Source organism: Macrobrachium rosenbergii, chromosome 29 (genome assembly GCF_040412425.1).
Source record: "Macrobrachium rosenbergii isolate ZJJX-2024 chromosome 29, ASM4041242v1, whole genome shotgun sequence".
Classification (NCBI taxonomy): domain Eukaryota; kingdom Metazoa; phylum Arthropoda; class Malacostraca; order Decapoda; family Palaemonidae; genus Macrobrachium; species Macrobrachium rosenbergii.
This window is the reverse complement of record NC_089769.1, coordinates 16,391,984-16,409,583: the sequence shown is the minus strand read 5'-3', so window position 1 is coordinate 16,409,583 and position 17,600 is coordinate 16,391,984. Positions and strand designations below refer to the sequence as shown.

The following is a 17,600-nucleotide window of genomic DNA, read 5'->3' as shown; positions in this document are numbered from 1 at the left end:
CTTAAAAGCATAATTTAAAAAATTAAACTATTATTTCCATGTTTTCATTTTCCTTCTGTGATTCACAGGTTTGTTTTCATTAGCATGTGTTACAGTTTATTTCCATATATTTATCTGATTCTATTTTTCTGTTGAGTTTGTTTTTAATTACATTATTTACTTTCCACTTTTTCAGTCCTTTGGTTCGGGAGATGGGAGAAGCGATATTAGCATTGAAGATGAAATCTTGGTAAGTCAAGCGGAAATTTTCAAAAACTAACCATTCTCTTAAGAACCTCGTTCAGACGAGAGAGAGAGAGAGAGAGAGAGAGAGAGAGAGAGAGAGAGAGAGAGAGAGAGAGAGAGAGAAATCTATCTCTTGAAAGATTGAGATAGAATTAGTTAAATATCTTTCGAGAAAAAATTTAGTGAGAGAGAGAGAGATTCACGGAATCTAGAGAGAAAGAGAGAGGGAGAGAGAGAGAGAGAGATTTAATGAAATAGATCTCTTGAAAGAGATTGAGAGAGAATTAGTTAAATATCTTTCGAGGAAAAAAATTTAGTGAATTATTGGTAAAGATTTTTTTGTAGAGAGAGATTCACGGAATCTAGAGAGAAAGGCCTACAGGCAGGCCGAGAGAGAGAGAGAGAGAGAGAGAGATTGAGTGTGGAGGGGGAGGTGAAGGGAGATGGCAAGAGAAGATAAGATAATGAAAAACGGGCAGAGGCTTGAGTACGAAGAAAAACAGAGAAAGGATCAAATGGGGAAAGAAAGGAGGGGAACAGGGTTGGACAGACTAACAGAAATTGATGGAGAAGAATGAATGATGAAGAGATCAAGAGACGTTTGTGTGTGTATGTTAATACACGTATATAAACATGTATATATTATATACATATAGAAAAGTATACCTCAGTTTAACCTGACCACTGAGCTGATTAACAGCTCTCCTAGGGCTGGCCCGAAGGATTAGGCTTATTTTACGTGGAAAGGAACCAATTGATTACCTAACAACGGGACCTACAGCTCACTGTGGAATCCGAACCACATCATAACGAGAAATGAATTTCCATCACCAGAAATAAATTCATCTAATTCTTCATTGGCCGGCCGGAGACTCGAACTCGGGCCTAGCAGAGTGCTAGCCGAGAACTCTACCGACTCGTCCAACGAGGAACTTATAGGCGTATACTTTGAGAGAGAGAGAGAGAGGGGGAGAGATGTATATATGTATTCGTGTGTGTGTGTGTGTGTGTGAGAGATAGAGAGAAGGGGTAAATACATGCATAAAGGAAGAGTGGATAAATGGATGGATGGCAGCAGAAAGAAAGACTATAATATGGGTAAGTAGAGAAATTGCAGGGGAAATGGAGATGAAGGCAATGTGATAATAATAGAGAGTGTGAGAACTAAGCGCTTGCATGTCAGATGTCATTAGACATCTTCTGCAAGCCATTACTCGCATTAATGTAAACAAAAGCTAGAGCATAACATTAGCCTTACTAACACGTCTTCCACTTTACGCAAAGCTACTGACTAACTTATTCCCACGAACTGACGCAGTGTGGAGGAGATCATTGCTGTAGTGAAAATTACATATGGTCAAGTATGAAATTTAAGTTACATAATCCGATGCCTAATTTTTTTTTTTTTTTTTTTTGCGTATTTCTCAACTGCTGTGTATTTTATATATAATTGTTTCATGATTTATGTGTTGCCATTTGTTTTTTAACATTTTCTCCAGTATATTTAGTTTATTTTCCTCTACTGGTTTTTTCACGAATAGCTTTTCCGTTCAGTAGAAGCTGAAAAAATAAACAAACTAATAACTTGATGCGCCACGATGCCTTATATGTACAAGGTTTCACCAGACTTCAAGGAAACAGGGAGGGAACACGAAAGAAAAAACAGAAGCCTAACTTTATGGGATCCAGAAAAATATGTTTGACCGTACGTACAGAAATTGTTCATTATCATGCACATTCCTCTTATAGTAATATAGTAAAAGTTATATAAATTCAGCGGAATTATTGTCTCCAGTTATGGGATCGTAAGAGAGAAATCATGACCCTGTTATACTGAATCACTAATAACAATCTGCTCTTAGTTAAAAACAAAAATATATACAACTATAAGCATTAAACAAGCGTACAACTTGTCATTGACATAGCAGTCTACCATAGACAGAGTGCCATATATGAAAGAAAGCAAAGAAGGAAGAAAGGAGCAGTTGCCGTTGATTGATCGAGAGGTTTTTTTTTTTATTATTTTTCAAAATATATCGTTAGATGTTTTCTCGCAAACTTAAGACATGATATCGTTTTGTGAATAGATTTAGCAAAGAAGTGTCTTTTAAATTTTTTTTTTTTTTTGCGGTTAATTAAATTCTGTTATTACTTTCCTTTTTAATAAGATTTTTTTTAGAGTTGGATCATCCTGTGAATCCATTTGGTTATGGTCAGTCACAAGCAGACACACGCTGTATGTACTAAAGAAATAAGTCGATTAGCCTATGGCCTGCAACAAAACTCTCCTTCAGATCTGGGTTATACCCTCGCCATAGTAGTGTTAATTTAATGTGTTTATTTATTTTCACCATAAGCGATGCTTTTCGCTGGAATAGAAGTAGTGGAACTATTGAAGGAGGTCCTATGTTTGTTTAATAAGCAGTGATAGTTGAAACAGAAAATTTTTATTGGGGACTGTACACGGATCTAACGTCTTTGTACTGAATTTTATATTTACACATTTAAAACAGTGGAATTTAAAAGCAGCGCTCTCATCACTATTGAAAGGGTTACTAGTTCGGGGCTAACAACCTGGGTCAATGTATACGATCAGCATACTGAATGTACGTTCACTATATCGTCCACAAGTACATTTTGGCCAGTTGGATTCATAAATTATACAGGAACGCATCAACTCAGGCAGGGTGTCCTTAAAACGAGATAGCTTGCCTGATTTGATGTATGCCTGTACAGTATAAATTTTTAGATTTAACCCCTATTGCCTTTGTGTTTTACTGTGTAATTGGTATCATATTTAAGCTTTGATTTTTTTGATATTTTGAAAATGTTTTAAACTCTTAAAATTTGTCACTATAAACGTTCATGTTTTTGTCTCCTCTAGACTGGGAAATATGCCAATGTCACACTTGGACGTATTCGTCCTACTTTGTAAATTATGACAAAAAAAAAAAACTTTTGTACTGGCCTTTGGAAACTGGCTTAAATAAAACCTGGACACATTATTCTTACTTTATAAAGCTGTGACAAAAATCCTATCATAACCTTTCATACTTCTCTTTGAAATAAGTTTATGTAATACTTTTGTACACCCTTTCTACCTCGTAGAGTTGGAAGAAAAACTGCGCCCCTGTCACGACCTTTCATACTTAATCTTGGAAATTGGCTTATACAATACCTGGACATATACTTCACTTGGAAGCTGGTTAATGTGATATTTGAGCACATCCCTCCTACCTTGTAAAGCTGGGACTGCTCCTGTCAAAACTTTTCGTACTTACCTACGGAAACTGGCATATGCGATGCCCTAACACAGCAACCTTCCTAACTTGTGATGTTATGACATATACCTCCCCTGTCGTGTCCTTTCATAATGCAATTGGATATTGTCTCAGCAGTACCTGAACACATCCTCCCTACTTTGTAATGTTGTGACAAAATTACGATCTTGTTATATTCTTTTATAATGCCCAGTCATATCCATTCCTAATTCCTTTTAAAATTAGTTTGTGCAACACATGAACACATTTTTCCTACCCTGTAAAGTCGAATTTCCTAGACTTCTAATTCTTTGGTTTGAACAGCCTGTTTGAGTTTGATGTGTCAGGCGAAGTAAAAATTCTTACAAAGTTTGAGTTTGATGTGTCAGGAGAAGTCAAAATTCTTAAAAAGTTAAGTTTAAATACACCAAAATTTTTGTTGTATTTTAAATTTCAGTGCACCATCCAGTCATGGCCTTGAAGTCTGTTAGTTAATTATGAATACAATTTATTTTTCTGTCTTCCAGTAAATAAGATTGCTAGTTGATTGCCAATAGAAAAAAAGACAGCAGTTTCCACCGGATATTCTGCAAACATTTAGTGTTAGACGGTTAGTGACGTCATAGTTACGAGCAAACGTCTGTTGATATAATTTTGAACTGGTTTAGTTTACAAAAGACATTCATCATGAGAACTGTTGGAATGTGCATCGTCTTGAATTGCTTTCCTTAGTAAAAGGAGATCCAGAAAAGTTTAGAATATTGTATTTCACTATCATTCTTTATAAACACAGCGTCAACTCCCTGTTATATCTACTGCCACAAAATCTCAGATACAAATATTACAATGGAGAATCGATGCAACATGAATAAGGAAAAGAACTCTGTAAAGAATGCCGCCATTAATTAGTATTGCCATAAAATAATGTACTGAAAGACCTCATCAATACATGTGCAAAATTTTAAAATACATTCTAAAAAGCATGTGCAAATTACATATTTATACACACACCCAACACACACACACACACACACACACATATATATATATAAATAAATATATATATATATATATATATATATATATATATATATATATATATATATATATATATATATATATATATATATATATAAAATTTGCGTTTGTATTTTTTGTGAACAAAGTGTTAGGGGATATTTACAATTATTGTAATATAAACCTGAAAAATATTTTTACAAAGCAATAGGTGCAGAACATTGACTATAAATGACCTTAAATAATTATTCGCTGTATATCGTTAAACTACTGGAAATATAATTCGGTGGTTATTTCAGCAAAAATTGTTTAAACATGGTGAATACTTTTTATAAGCTAAGCTAATCTTCTGAAATATACAGTACTACTTTGTACATAAATATGAGTAAAAAAATTGAACGGTAGATCTGGTAAAGCTTAATATCCTCATTGCAAGAATGATATAATTTATACGCACTTTTACTCTGTGCCTTCTACTGTCTTAAAGCGTGTTCAAACTCTTACTAGTTTCTGCAGTTTCTCTTCACCAGCTTCATCAGTACAGTTACATCTGTAAATATGAGCCATCCCACTCACTCTACATTTTCGATTCAAATTCTTATCCACAATATTACTCCTGCATCTTCTCTCATTAAACAGAGTCCTCAATCACTCCGTTCGTAAAAGACTGATTACCCCTTCTCAGACGCCCTTTTACGCCAAACCAGTCACTCTATCACACACATTCTGACGCTTCACTTGCAGGCATGCACGTGCACACACACACACACACACACACACACACACACACACACACACACACATATATATATATATATATATATATATATATATATATATATATATATATGTATATATGTATATTATATATATACTGTATATGTGTGTGTTTGTTTATTTATATATATATATATATATATATATATATATATATATATATGCGTTATATATATATATATATATATATATATATATGTATTTATTTATGTATGTGTGTATGTGTATAAAGATCTGTGTATGCGCGTGCGCAATATTTTATCCTTTTTACAATGACGTCACAGGGCTTATGTCAGATTAGCTTGCACTGAACTGTTGTTCAGAGGGAGAGACGAAGTGCCGATATATTAGTCACTTCTGATAATGACATGGGTACGTTCAGTCTGGTTTTTTCCGCGATGTTCCTTCTTAATTAACAGTTTTACGCTCACAGCTTGTTGTTTTACGTTTTAAGTAACTGCGTTTACCGCTGATTCCCGCACCTTTTTGTGAGTTCACTTGTGTCCGTTTTGCTTTTATTTCCATCGGTCTTTCATCATTATCGCTTTATTTCTGTATTTTTTGTCAAATGATACTCATGTATATAAGTATATAATATATATATATATATATATATATATATATATATATATATATATATATATATATATATATATATATATATATATATATATATAATCTCAAACAAAATGCTAACATTAATGCAATATAACTTGGTTAAAGGTTTAGGCCATTGTAATACAAAACATTTTCTAAAGTTTCCTTAAAACCATTGATTTGATCATGTGAAAGACTAGAATCATGAATTGAGCAGCGAGAGGAAGAAAATGCTGTCAAAATAAGGGAGTAAAAGATAGATTACTGAAAACAGCAGAACTGAAAGTAGGGAAGGTCGCTTATCTTAAGAATAGTATTACTAAACCTGCATACAAGAGTCCTGACGTTTTAAAATTACATTGATTAGTTAAATGGTTATTTCCTCCTTCATCAAAGGGTGTATCACTTTCATCTGGTCTTTATTCCACTTACCCCTCTTTCGCATTTCGTTCAAGCCTGTGCTTGATAGGGGCATTAGTCCCGTAGGGGGTTATTGAGGTCAGTGCACTTCAAGCAGTGTGCTCTGTTGGCAGTCAGTTCTTCATTTGAGGGGTGGGTAGAGCTCTCGGCTGTTGGCCCAGCGTTCGACTCTCCGGAATTTATTTCTGGGGATAGAAATTCATTTCTCGTCATAATGTGGTTCGGATTCCACAATAAGCTGTAGGTCCCGTTGCTAGGTAACCAGTTGGTTCTTAGCCACGTAAAATAAATCTAATCCTTCGGGCCAGCCCTAGGAGAGCTGTTGATCAGCTCAGTGGTCTGGTGAAACTAAGGTATACTTTTCTGTAGACAGTCCTGAAGGGTGTCTGCATTATTCCTACGGCTCCTATCTGCACCCATTTTTTTAGCCATTTATTTTGCCTCTATTCTCGCATCATTTTCTCATTCTTGCTGTCGTAGCTGCCTAACGATGACTTCATTGCCCAACTGTGGGGTTTTCTTCCATTTTCACGTTTAGATCCTTGTACTACATCTCATCTATTGCTGGACATCTCGTCTTGCTGTCCAACTTCTCCAGTTTCTCTTCGCTGACTTACGCTCCAGTGTGTGACATTATGGCCCGAATTTCATCATTCATACATTCGTTTAATAGGGACATCAAGCTGCCAGTTCCATCGGCCTATGTAATCAAAGACATTGAGCCGAACAGATTCGAAATTTGTTTATATCGGTTTAAAATATGAGTTATAAAGGTTGTGGCCTTGAATTTTAATCATATCCTTTTTATGACTTGTCCTGCTGCCGTTTCATGATGCTATATGTTTTTTGTATTTGTGTGTGTTTTATATGTTTATCGGTATTTGATTTGTTCTTTTAAAATCTTTTTCAGTTTTTTATCGTATGCGGTCTGGTTTTTTTTTTTTTTTTACCATTTGTTAGAAACGGCCATTTTTGACATCCCAAAAATGAGCCCATTGTGAATTTTTTCCCAAAAATGAACCCATTGTGAATTTTATCCAAAAAATGAACCTGTTGTGAATTTTATCCAAAAAATGAGCCCATTGTGAATTTTTTCCCAAAAATGGGGACATTGTGAATTGAATAAAGTAATGGCTGTAGTCGCAGTTGCAGTAATGGATTTAGTAATAGCTGAAAGTCATTTTGTGTTATGCAATCCTACAATAATATAAGCATACTTTTCAGATAGCGGGGGTTTAAATGAAAACGATTACAATTGATTATTTGTTTGATTAATTAAAGGTTGAGTTTCAGAAATGATTTGGGTTAAACTCCAAGCAAACAATAAACTAGCTTCGTGATAGTTGATAAAGTGATAAAGAAAACTTCCCACCAAAAAAAAAAAAAAATAAATCTAAGAGAATTTACAGCGTATTGACTAATCTCTTTGACAGCCACTGGTTAGCTAACACCTGCTAACTGTATCCACTCATAAAAGTTATTTATATATATATATATATATGTGTGTGTTTGTTTATATATGTCTCTGTATATATATATATATATATATATATATATATATATATATATATATATATATATATATATATATATATATATATATATATATATATATATATATATATATATATATATATATATATATAGAAAGAGAGAGAGGTAGTTAGTAGATTAGCCAGCACTAATCTCAATATTATAATGGCCATAGCATTATATATGATTAAACTCTTTATAAGGAAGAAGAGAGAAGGACAAGAAACTAATTTATGCGTGTGCCCAAAGACGAAAACTGCCGAAAATAACAGGTACCGATAATGAAACATGCATTGACTTCATTCAGATGTTGCTGCAGGGTGACAGCTATGCTCCGCTGAAATACGTTTTTGCTCGTTTGAAGTTCGCTGAAATATGTTCGCTCATTTCAGCTACATAGAAAAATGTACCCTAGTTGATTGCTGGCAGATAACAAAGACGGACCATAATCTCTTCGCAGTTATTTCTTTGTCGGCCTCTTTTTTTTTTTCCTAATTTATGTAAATAAGTGCAATGAAATCTTTAAATTTGTTTTGTGTTTTGGTAGAGAATCCTTTTATTGACTTTCGGACTTTTCTCTAACATTGAGGCTAATAAATCATTGAAGTATTTAATACAAACTCAGAGAGTATTAGAACTAGCGGAGAGTTTAGAAATTTCAGGCACTCAAAGTGTCTTACCAAGTGATTTGTCAGGAGCTCGTAGCTATATACTGTTATTCTCTTTCAGTTGATTAGCAGTGAATTATGTACTTAGTAATTAGTCGACTGTGATGGTCGCCGTCAAGTGTGTGACTGTTTGCATATAAGTTGGTGTATATATATATATATATATTTATTATATATAATATTATATATATATATATATATATATATATATATATATATATATATATATATATATTTATATATGTGTATATATATGTATATATATACATATTCTTTTCCTTTACTTTTTTAGAGAGGTGACTCCGGAAGGGCACGTCCTTCCGGTTTCTCAGAAAGATTTTAGGGGTTAGGTCGCGAATCATCAGCTAGAACCCTACAGTACGTAGTAATACAACTTTTGTGTTGTACTTATTTGTTCTCCTGTTGCAAAATGAAGTACCAGCCATACTTAAAGCTTAAGGACGGATTATTGAGTGGTATAGTGAGCTAAAGATGAGGCTTAACTACAGCTAACTTTAGAGAGTTTACTGAGTAGCGATCTTGCACTATGCTCACACTGTACTTAGTGAATGTAAAATGTGCACAATACTGAGTAATATTTATAATCCAAGATTTATTTCTGCAGTTGTAAATTGATCATTATTGCTGCCTGTAAAGTGTATATTTGATTTTAAGGCTTCATAAATAGTTGGTAGTATCAGTGCTGTATGCTTCAGACTCTCTGTTGCAACATTGTTAGAATATTGTCCTTCTATTTGACTGTTTCCAGCCTTGATCCTTCTTTTCTAGACGGCATTGCTTGTGGAGATGATTTTTTCTCCGTTAGCTGTAATTAGGAGTCAAAATACATGTGAAAGATGCTGTGTGTGATATGATCTTTAAAGCTTGTCTGAGGTTAGCACATGCTAATTGCCACACTACTCAATACCCGTCTTTCCCTTTAAAGTGAAACTGAGTTTTGGATCATAATGTTCGAAAGTTTGAAAGCATGAAATTCTGTTGTAAAGCGCAATGCTCCAATGCATTAATATTTCTGGCTGGTCATATAATAACTGATTTATCTTTTTTTATTTTTCTCTTAATATACCACTGTGTTCTGGACACTCATTTCAGTTATTTAACTTTAGGTAAAATTTCTTGCTAAGAAAATTGACTTTTTATTGCTGGTTCTATATGTTTGAGTGGCATATAAGGAACATAAATTATCTATATGCCTTTCCTCTCGGAGATGTGACTCCAGTTGTTGTTTCTGGCTGCCAGCAAATATTTTAGGATGTGGTTGCTAGCCCCATGCCTTGGCTACAAGGTTGTTTCGAGGAGCTTACAAGCCGTCTGCGTCTTGTATTTCGAACATCTCAGACGTTGCACTTACCAGATCTCACGATGCTTAAATTCACGGATTGAAAATCTGTGAGATTCTTGTGTCAAATCAGAATTTGTATTGGTCATGAAAGAATACTTTCTGTCAAGATCTAAAGGACGTACCAGACCCAGACGTGCTTTTAGTCTGTTATCGAAAATTATTGCGATTCTTCTGTCAGCGCGCAAAATTTGTTTGTTATGAAAAAGTACTTTCTATCAAGATCTAAAGTACTTACCAGGCTCATCGTTGCCTAAATTCACTAACTGAAACCACCGCAATTCATCTATCAGTATAGTAAATTTATATTTGTTATGAAAGAGTATTCTCTGTCAAGATCGCAAGTGGTTACCAGACCCAACGGTGCCTAAATTCGCTGGGCAAAATACGTTATATTTCTGCTGTCATCAGAGTTAAATTTATCATGTATGAGATTCCTCTCAAGATCTAAAACCTCTGGAAGAATCCGCAAAAGGAAAATACCCGAACTAAATACTACGAAAATCGCCCGAAAATCCCCCTTTGCAAACCCCTATTTAAGCGCTTCCTTGCCACCCCCTCCCTCCCCTTAATGAGGCATACGTGCGAATTCACAGCTAAGAGGTAATTAATCATAGGGCAAGCCCCTCTCTCGTGAGGGATGGGCGCTCAAATAACCTGTTTGCTGTTCTTGTCTGAAGGATAGGGATCGCCCTTGTAAGGAAGTGATAGAGATAGATAAAAATGTGATGAAGATAGCAAGGATAAAAAGGAATAAGGCAGAGATAATTACAAATGAGAGTAAGGTTTAAGTGTTAAAGATGACGATGGTGTCATAAAGGATAAAGTTAAAAGGTAAGAAAGATGAAAATGAAGGTAGGAGACGTAAATATGACAAGGACAGACAAACGTAGATAAAAGAAAGGTACAGATAATGGTATACAGGATTAACTTGAGAAGCAAAGTTAGCGTCGGAAGTGAGTAATAACGTAAAAAAAAAAAAAGTTGAAGACGAGGGCAAACGTTAAAGTAAATGGAGATACTAGTAAGAAAGATGAAAGCACAGATAGGAAAGGTCATGAAAGGTTTTAGAAAAATAAACATTATTATAATGGTGAATTTGGGATCGGTATCTTTAAACTTTGAAAAGTTCAGAGGTGTGTCTATATAAAGAGGGACGGGATGAAGTTAGCGAAGACAAAATTAATTAATGGACTTAATACTGTAATAGGATATTTTACTTGTTATATAATTTGGGACTTGCATAGGTTGGTATAGGTTGACTTTTCATTTATGCATGAAGTGCTGATGTGGTGATATGTTTTTACAGAGCATCAAATAAAAAAAATCAGACATTGTTAAAGCACATATTGTCAGTAGAACTGTCAGTCTTATTTCACTTGTACCGGCTGTGTAAATCCAGATGCGGTGCATTCTGGGAAGTGTGACGTCATATGGAAAACTCTTGGCGACATAGCTGAAGTTAGCGTCACTCAGTCACGTTTTCCTGTATTTTTTTCCCAGTCATACAGACAAAGGTTGTTAAAAGGAGCCAAAATTATTGCCAGAATTGTTAGCCTAAAGCACTGACACACAAGCACAGAATTTTCTCAGCTTTCAGTTTTGCCACCAGTACTGGTTGCTTTGTGAAATGGCAAGACGTGTTTGACACCGCCTTCAGCTTGACATGAACCATCATCATTTTTACAAGCACTGTCCCAAAACGCAATATCAAGTTATATTCCTTTCTTTCAATGTGAGCAAGGCAGAATGGGCTATGTTGTTTTTCTCCTATTTATCTGTTGGGGGGTTGGGGGGGGATAAATCCGTGATGTCTGACTGGCTGACGAGATTTGCTTGTTTTCCGTAGGAAATTTTTCCAAAAGATTGTCACAAGGAAAAAATTGTTTTTAATATAATTATGAATTGTTCATTTGTAAAATGTTGCTTGTAACAAGAAGAAAATTTTGAACAAATTTTGCACATATCTTTTGGAAAATTTCCTACGGGAAAAACGCAAATCTAGTCAGCCAGTCATACATCGCAGATTCTTCTGGAACGTGATTGTTCGTAGACTTATTATCATTTTCATTATTATTATAGTAATTTCGGACATTTATATACTAAGATTACAGTGCTCTGATCATTGCAAAAACTGTTACTGATATTATTAGTAGTAATAATAATAGTAAAATGGTTGTATAATTGTAGTAATCACAATAGTTGTAGTATAAACAGCACTATCACCTTCACTTGTTCACTTAATGTAAAAGAAATAAACCTGAACCTTTCATATCGAATATTATGAGCAGAAAATTTTTGAAGAAATATTAAAATCCCTCTTGAAATTTGTATTACTTTTGAAATATATTTTTATATAATTTCACTTATTCACCTAAAAAGCAAAAGATACTCAAAACTGAATTTAGAATCTGATAAAAATCTGCATTTTCTTTTCTTTATGAACTGAAATGTGGTTAATCGATTTTGAAATTTGGACTGTCAGTTCAGATGTGGTAACGATTGAAGGAAATCAGTTTATTTTCGTTACTAGCATAACCATACCTTAAAATTTTAGGGTAATATAAGAGGGTCGAGTTAGCAAGTCTTGGACCTTTAGGCCGTTACTCACCGTCCCGTAGGTGCCTTCATTCTGCATACTTACTGTACTGTATACTGGCCAGTGGCTAAAGAGTCAGGCCCTCGGGCTGGACGACGACAGATATAAGCCAGGAACTCATTACTCGTAGACTAGAGTTGTTTCACAAAGAAATAAAATATATGGATGCGCAATGGCCCTTTATTATGTAAAAGGCTAAGAAGTAGGTTAGAAAATTAGAAATCTCAAGTTGAACATCTGTTGAGAACCTCCCATTCATTTTAGATGTGTTGTGACCCTTCATCGCTCACACCAACCGCCTAAGCTTTGTTTTAGCGAGCCCCTAAGCATTTGATTTTGGGATGAGTTTGTTAGCATGCCAATATGCCAGTGCAAATGTCTCTTGTATTGCGTTCAGTAATGTGTGGGGTTATTTGTCAGTAATTCTATGGCAGTCAAATGAATGGAAAATAAAAGAACTGATACGATCCTAAACTAAACCCGTTAGGCTGTTATTAAAAAATTCAATTAGATTAGAATTTCGCGAACCGATTATTTTACTTCCCAATTCATTTGCTTAACGCATTACCTCAGTGAAAAGGTTTAATAGCTTTAAAAATGAAACTTTGTTAAATTTGAAGCATCTGAGTCATTTCAGATGATACTCTAAATAATTAAGATGAATGAATTTTTAGACTGTCATTTCACTTCATTTCACTTTCTAACACTGCATCAATCCCTCTTTCGTCTTTTTCAGTCTGACATGGAGGATGACGAGGAAATCACCTTGCCCTCCTTCGAAGGGTCTGGTTACGACAGCATCGATGGACCTCTGCCCCCACCCATACCCCCGCCACCCCCTGGTAAGTCACTTCTCCTGTCTTCTGCATCTAATTGAAGACCTTGTAACGTTCTTCGTCCTTGTCAGTAACGGCGTTATATTAAACGCTTTCACTCTTAGAATATGATTTTAGTATGCATTTGTGTATATATATATATATATATATATATATATATATATAAAAATATAAATATATACATATATATATGTATATATATATATATATATATATATATATATATATATATATATATATATATATATTATTTCAAATTGTCATTACCTCATTGAAACAAAAATTTAGATCGCTTAACAACCCAGTTGACCGAATGTCTAGGTTTAATACAATATGGCTTCTGGGGAAGGAACATCAAAAGACTTTTGCTGTTAGGTGTCGAAATAGGAACTATATCTGAGGAGGAGGAATATTTACCAGTCTGCCGGAAGAGAAATATCCGGTCAGACTTGGCATGTATGCCAAGAAACAGGAGAAGGAGATGAAAAACGAAGATAAAGAAGAGATAAGAGAGAATATCAATACAAACAGTCAGTGATGAAAAGGCCATGTATTGAGAGAGGGACGTTGGTGTTAGGTAGCCCACAGAATATTTAATAAAATATACATTGGTGGAAAGAAAGCTGAAAATGCTTATCAGAAGGGGGAGATGGGTCAATAACATCAGAAAAAGAAAAAAGATGACCGTGAATAGAACACTTTGTGATTGTACTCATGAGTGAATCCACGATTTTTGAAGCAGAATCAGTAATAAGGAAACTTTGGAAATTGAAAGCAATACAGAATATGTAGTGAGGAAAGAAAGCATTATAGAATATGTAATGAAGAAACAAAGCTTGATGATTGGGTGACCTAACTGAATGTGGTAACTTAAGGCATTGCTCTTGCGTCGATTGTTACAAAACATTCAGCATACACAATGTCAGTTGGCTGGAGATGAGCAAGCCGATTTTAAAAGAGGCAGACGTTGCAGGGATCAGATATTTGTGTAGACATTGTACAGCAGTGTATGGAATTAAATCACCCTCTTCTGGCTTTTGTTAATTAAGAGAAGGCCTTGGACAGTGTCTGTGGACCAGCATTACAGGAAGTCATATGTCACTGTGACATTCCTTTTACATTATGTAAAGCTGATTAAAACCATCCTTGATTGAAATAGATGTAAATGAAATGTCGATGAACTCTTGCCAAGTCATTTTGAAGCAAATGGTGGAATGTTACAAACAGCTGTTGTGTCACATTTGCTCTTTGTCCTTTCATAGATCTAAGAATGAAAAAAAATATGTGGAGGTTGGAGAGAGAGTTTAGATTCGAGTTACTACTAAGCCTTACAGATTTGGGTATGCACGGCAGTGTAACGTCATAAACACACGTCGGCAGCTTATCACTTGTATATCACAAACAGGTTGGAAACAAGTCAACAACCGTAAGTGGAGAACGAACCTTTGGCAAATTTTGGATAATGGTAATGAGGCATTGGTAAGAACTGCCAGTAAGTAGTCGACTTAAATTCAAACTGTTTCTGATATGTACGCGATGAGTTGCCGTCATGTGTTTGCTATGTTTTACCGTAGAGTAAGCGCACCCTTACAATATATTAATGAAATTGTTTTCATTAGCAAACCGCCACAAGATTTGTAAAGTTTGCTGAATGGTAAGTATCATATAGCTAGTGATGGGGCTCAAATGTAAGATAAAGAAGTAGCGAGGACACAGTATGCACAGTAGGATTAAATAACACTAAATTGAGAAATGGTTGCATATTTCAAATACTCAGGAACAGTAATATCCGGTGCAAGTTCTGTTGAGTTGGAATTCAATGAAAGCCAGAAATAGAAGCAAATCAAACAATGGGTAGGTTGAATAAGATTTGGAAACTGGATAGACTGAAATTGCATAAGAAAGATTATACAGTAGTCTGGTGTGGTCGGTGTTATGAAACACAGATAACTCACTGAATGACCGTGGGTCTATATACATGAAGATTTTGTCGATTTGAGAACAAAGCGTTAAGAAGATCTGAAATAAGATTACAGTAAAAATTAGAAATGATGCCATAAGGAAAGTTACGAAAATACCATATTCAGGTGATGGGGAGGTGGACATGGTTTGGACATGTGCTTCAAACTACCCCAGGAAAAGTAGTCTGCATGATATAGGGTCAGCTGGGCTTCTGAAAGCACCAGGAGACTTAAAAGACCCAGGCCTACATTCATGAGAACTGAGATGGTAGGTTAGAGATGAATGTAGATTTATGGAGATTATATATATATATATATATATATATATATATATATATATATATATATATATATATATATATATATATATATATATATATATATATATATATATATATATATATATATATATATATATATATATATATATATATATATATATATATATATATATATATATATATATATATATATATATATATATATATATATATACAGTATATACATATATTATATATATATATATATATATATATATATATATATATATATATATATATATATACTGTATATATATATATATGTATGTATGTATGTATAATATATGTATATATGTATAATATATATATGTATATATATCAGTAATAATAATAATAATAACAAAAGCAGAAATGATAGAAAGAGATAGTCACCATCCAGTTCCCAGTTGCAAAACTCGGTACAGGCATACTTGCAGAGATAGAATGTTTCCGATTCGGTATGGAATGACCGGTGCATTGGCAGTCACAGAAACAAGAAAGGCGAGATAAATTGAAGATTGCTTAAGAGACTGACGTTAAAAAGCAAATAGAAAGTGAAAGGTTATAATTTACAAAAACTGAATAAAAAATTTCATGATAATATTATCCTAGAGAAATAGCGTATATATTAAAGGCAGTCACAAGTTTCGCTACTGAATCTTGTTCATCATTATTCATATTTTTTTATCCAGGTTATGTGTTTTAGGCATCAGTGAAAAAATATGAAAATAGTAATAAAACTTGTGGCCTACTTACAATTGTATGTTTCTACATGCCTTCGTACAACCATATATGGCAAACAAACCATTTTTATATTTGCGGTATTTATATTTACGACTTGCAAGTAATCATGAAAAAGGCATGTTGACATATCCTGTATTTAATTAGAAGACTACTGCAGCCGTGTAATGCCAGTATTTGCAGACAAGTCGTAGTTATGGTTAAGTTTATTTGTAAACCATATTCATAGCCATGGTTTTTACTACAAATGAGCCATATTCATAGCATGACTATTTAGAACTTTATAACTGTTAATTTTGTACGCAGACAGTATGCATTATACTTGTAGCTTTCATTACAGTTTATTTGTAATTTTTTGAAACAAAAAATAATCATTTTTATGGTTTTATGACAATTTATAACTAGTAACCATTACAAACAAACCATATTAACGGCTATGGTTTTTATTTTAATATACCGTTATTGTTTTGAGCTAACAATGTTTATTGTTAAGTGTCTTATTATAACTTCATGTTAACCTTTACAGTACAAAGAAACCATGTTCATATACCTATTGTGTTTATTACACCATATGCAAAATTTGGCTACAATTTTTTTCAGCTAATCTTTCCACACTCGCCCTATGTTATGAATGGGATATGGTACTATGTACAATATATATATATATATATATATATATATATATATATATATATATATATATATATATATATATATATATATTTATATATATACACATATATATATATATATATATATATATATATATATATATATATATATATATATATATATATATATATATATATATATATATATATATATATATATATATATATATATATATATATATATATATATATATATATATATATATTATATATATATATATATATATATATATATATATATATATATATATATATAATATATATATATATACATACATATATTTGTGTACGTATATACGTATGTATGTGTATAGAACTCATTTGATATTTGTGTAGATCTTCAAATAGTCTTTGCACACTGATTATGCTTTTAATAAACCTGGTCACGTAATATTTGAATCCTTGTTGATTGCATGCTCTCAGCACGGAAACGTAAGTATAATTATATCTCTGTATGTTGTTGTATAGGCTAATTAGGCTTATGTTAGTTCAAGAAGTTTATTTAATGAACTTCATATTTACACTTTAAGTATTATAATTCGAATGTGCATACTAGAATTGGAACGAAGCAAAAAGACTATTAACATGCTTAGAATACATCCTCCCACACCAAGAATAAGAAGAATGGAAAAAATA

At 33.3% G+C, this 17,600-nt stretch overlaps 1 protein-coding gene across 12 annotated transcripts in view; it reads left to right on the top strand.

Moving 5' to 3' along the window:
• The window catches only part of Mp (Multiplexin), a 657,865-nt gene that overhangs the window by 580,971 nt on the left and 59,294 nt on the right, over window positions 1-17,600 (top strand). For all 12 annotated transcript variants that reach the window (XM_067131161.1, XM_067131168.1, XM_067131166.1 and 9 more), the window contains 2 exons: window positions 176-229; window positions 13,193-13,298. In XM_067131161.1, coding sequence (XP_066987262.1) covers window positions 176-229; window positions 13,193-13,298 — 160 coding nt within the window. The remainder of the gene's footprint in view (window positions 1-175; window positions 230-13,192; window positions 13,299-17,600) is intronic.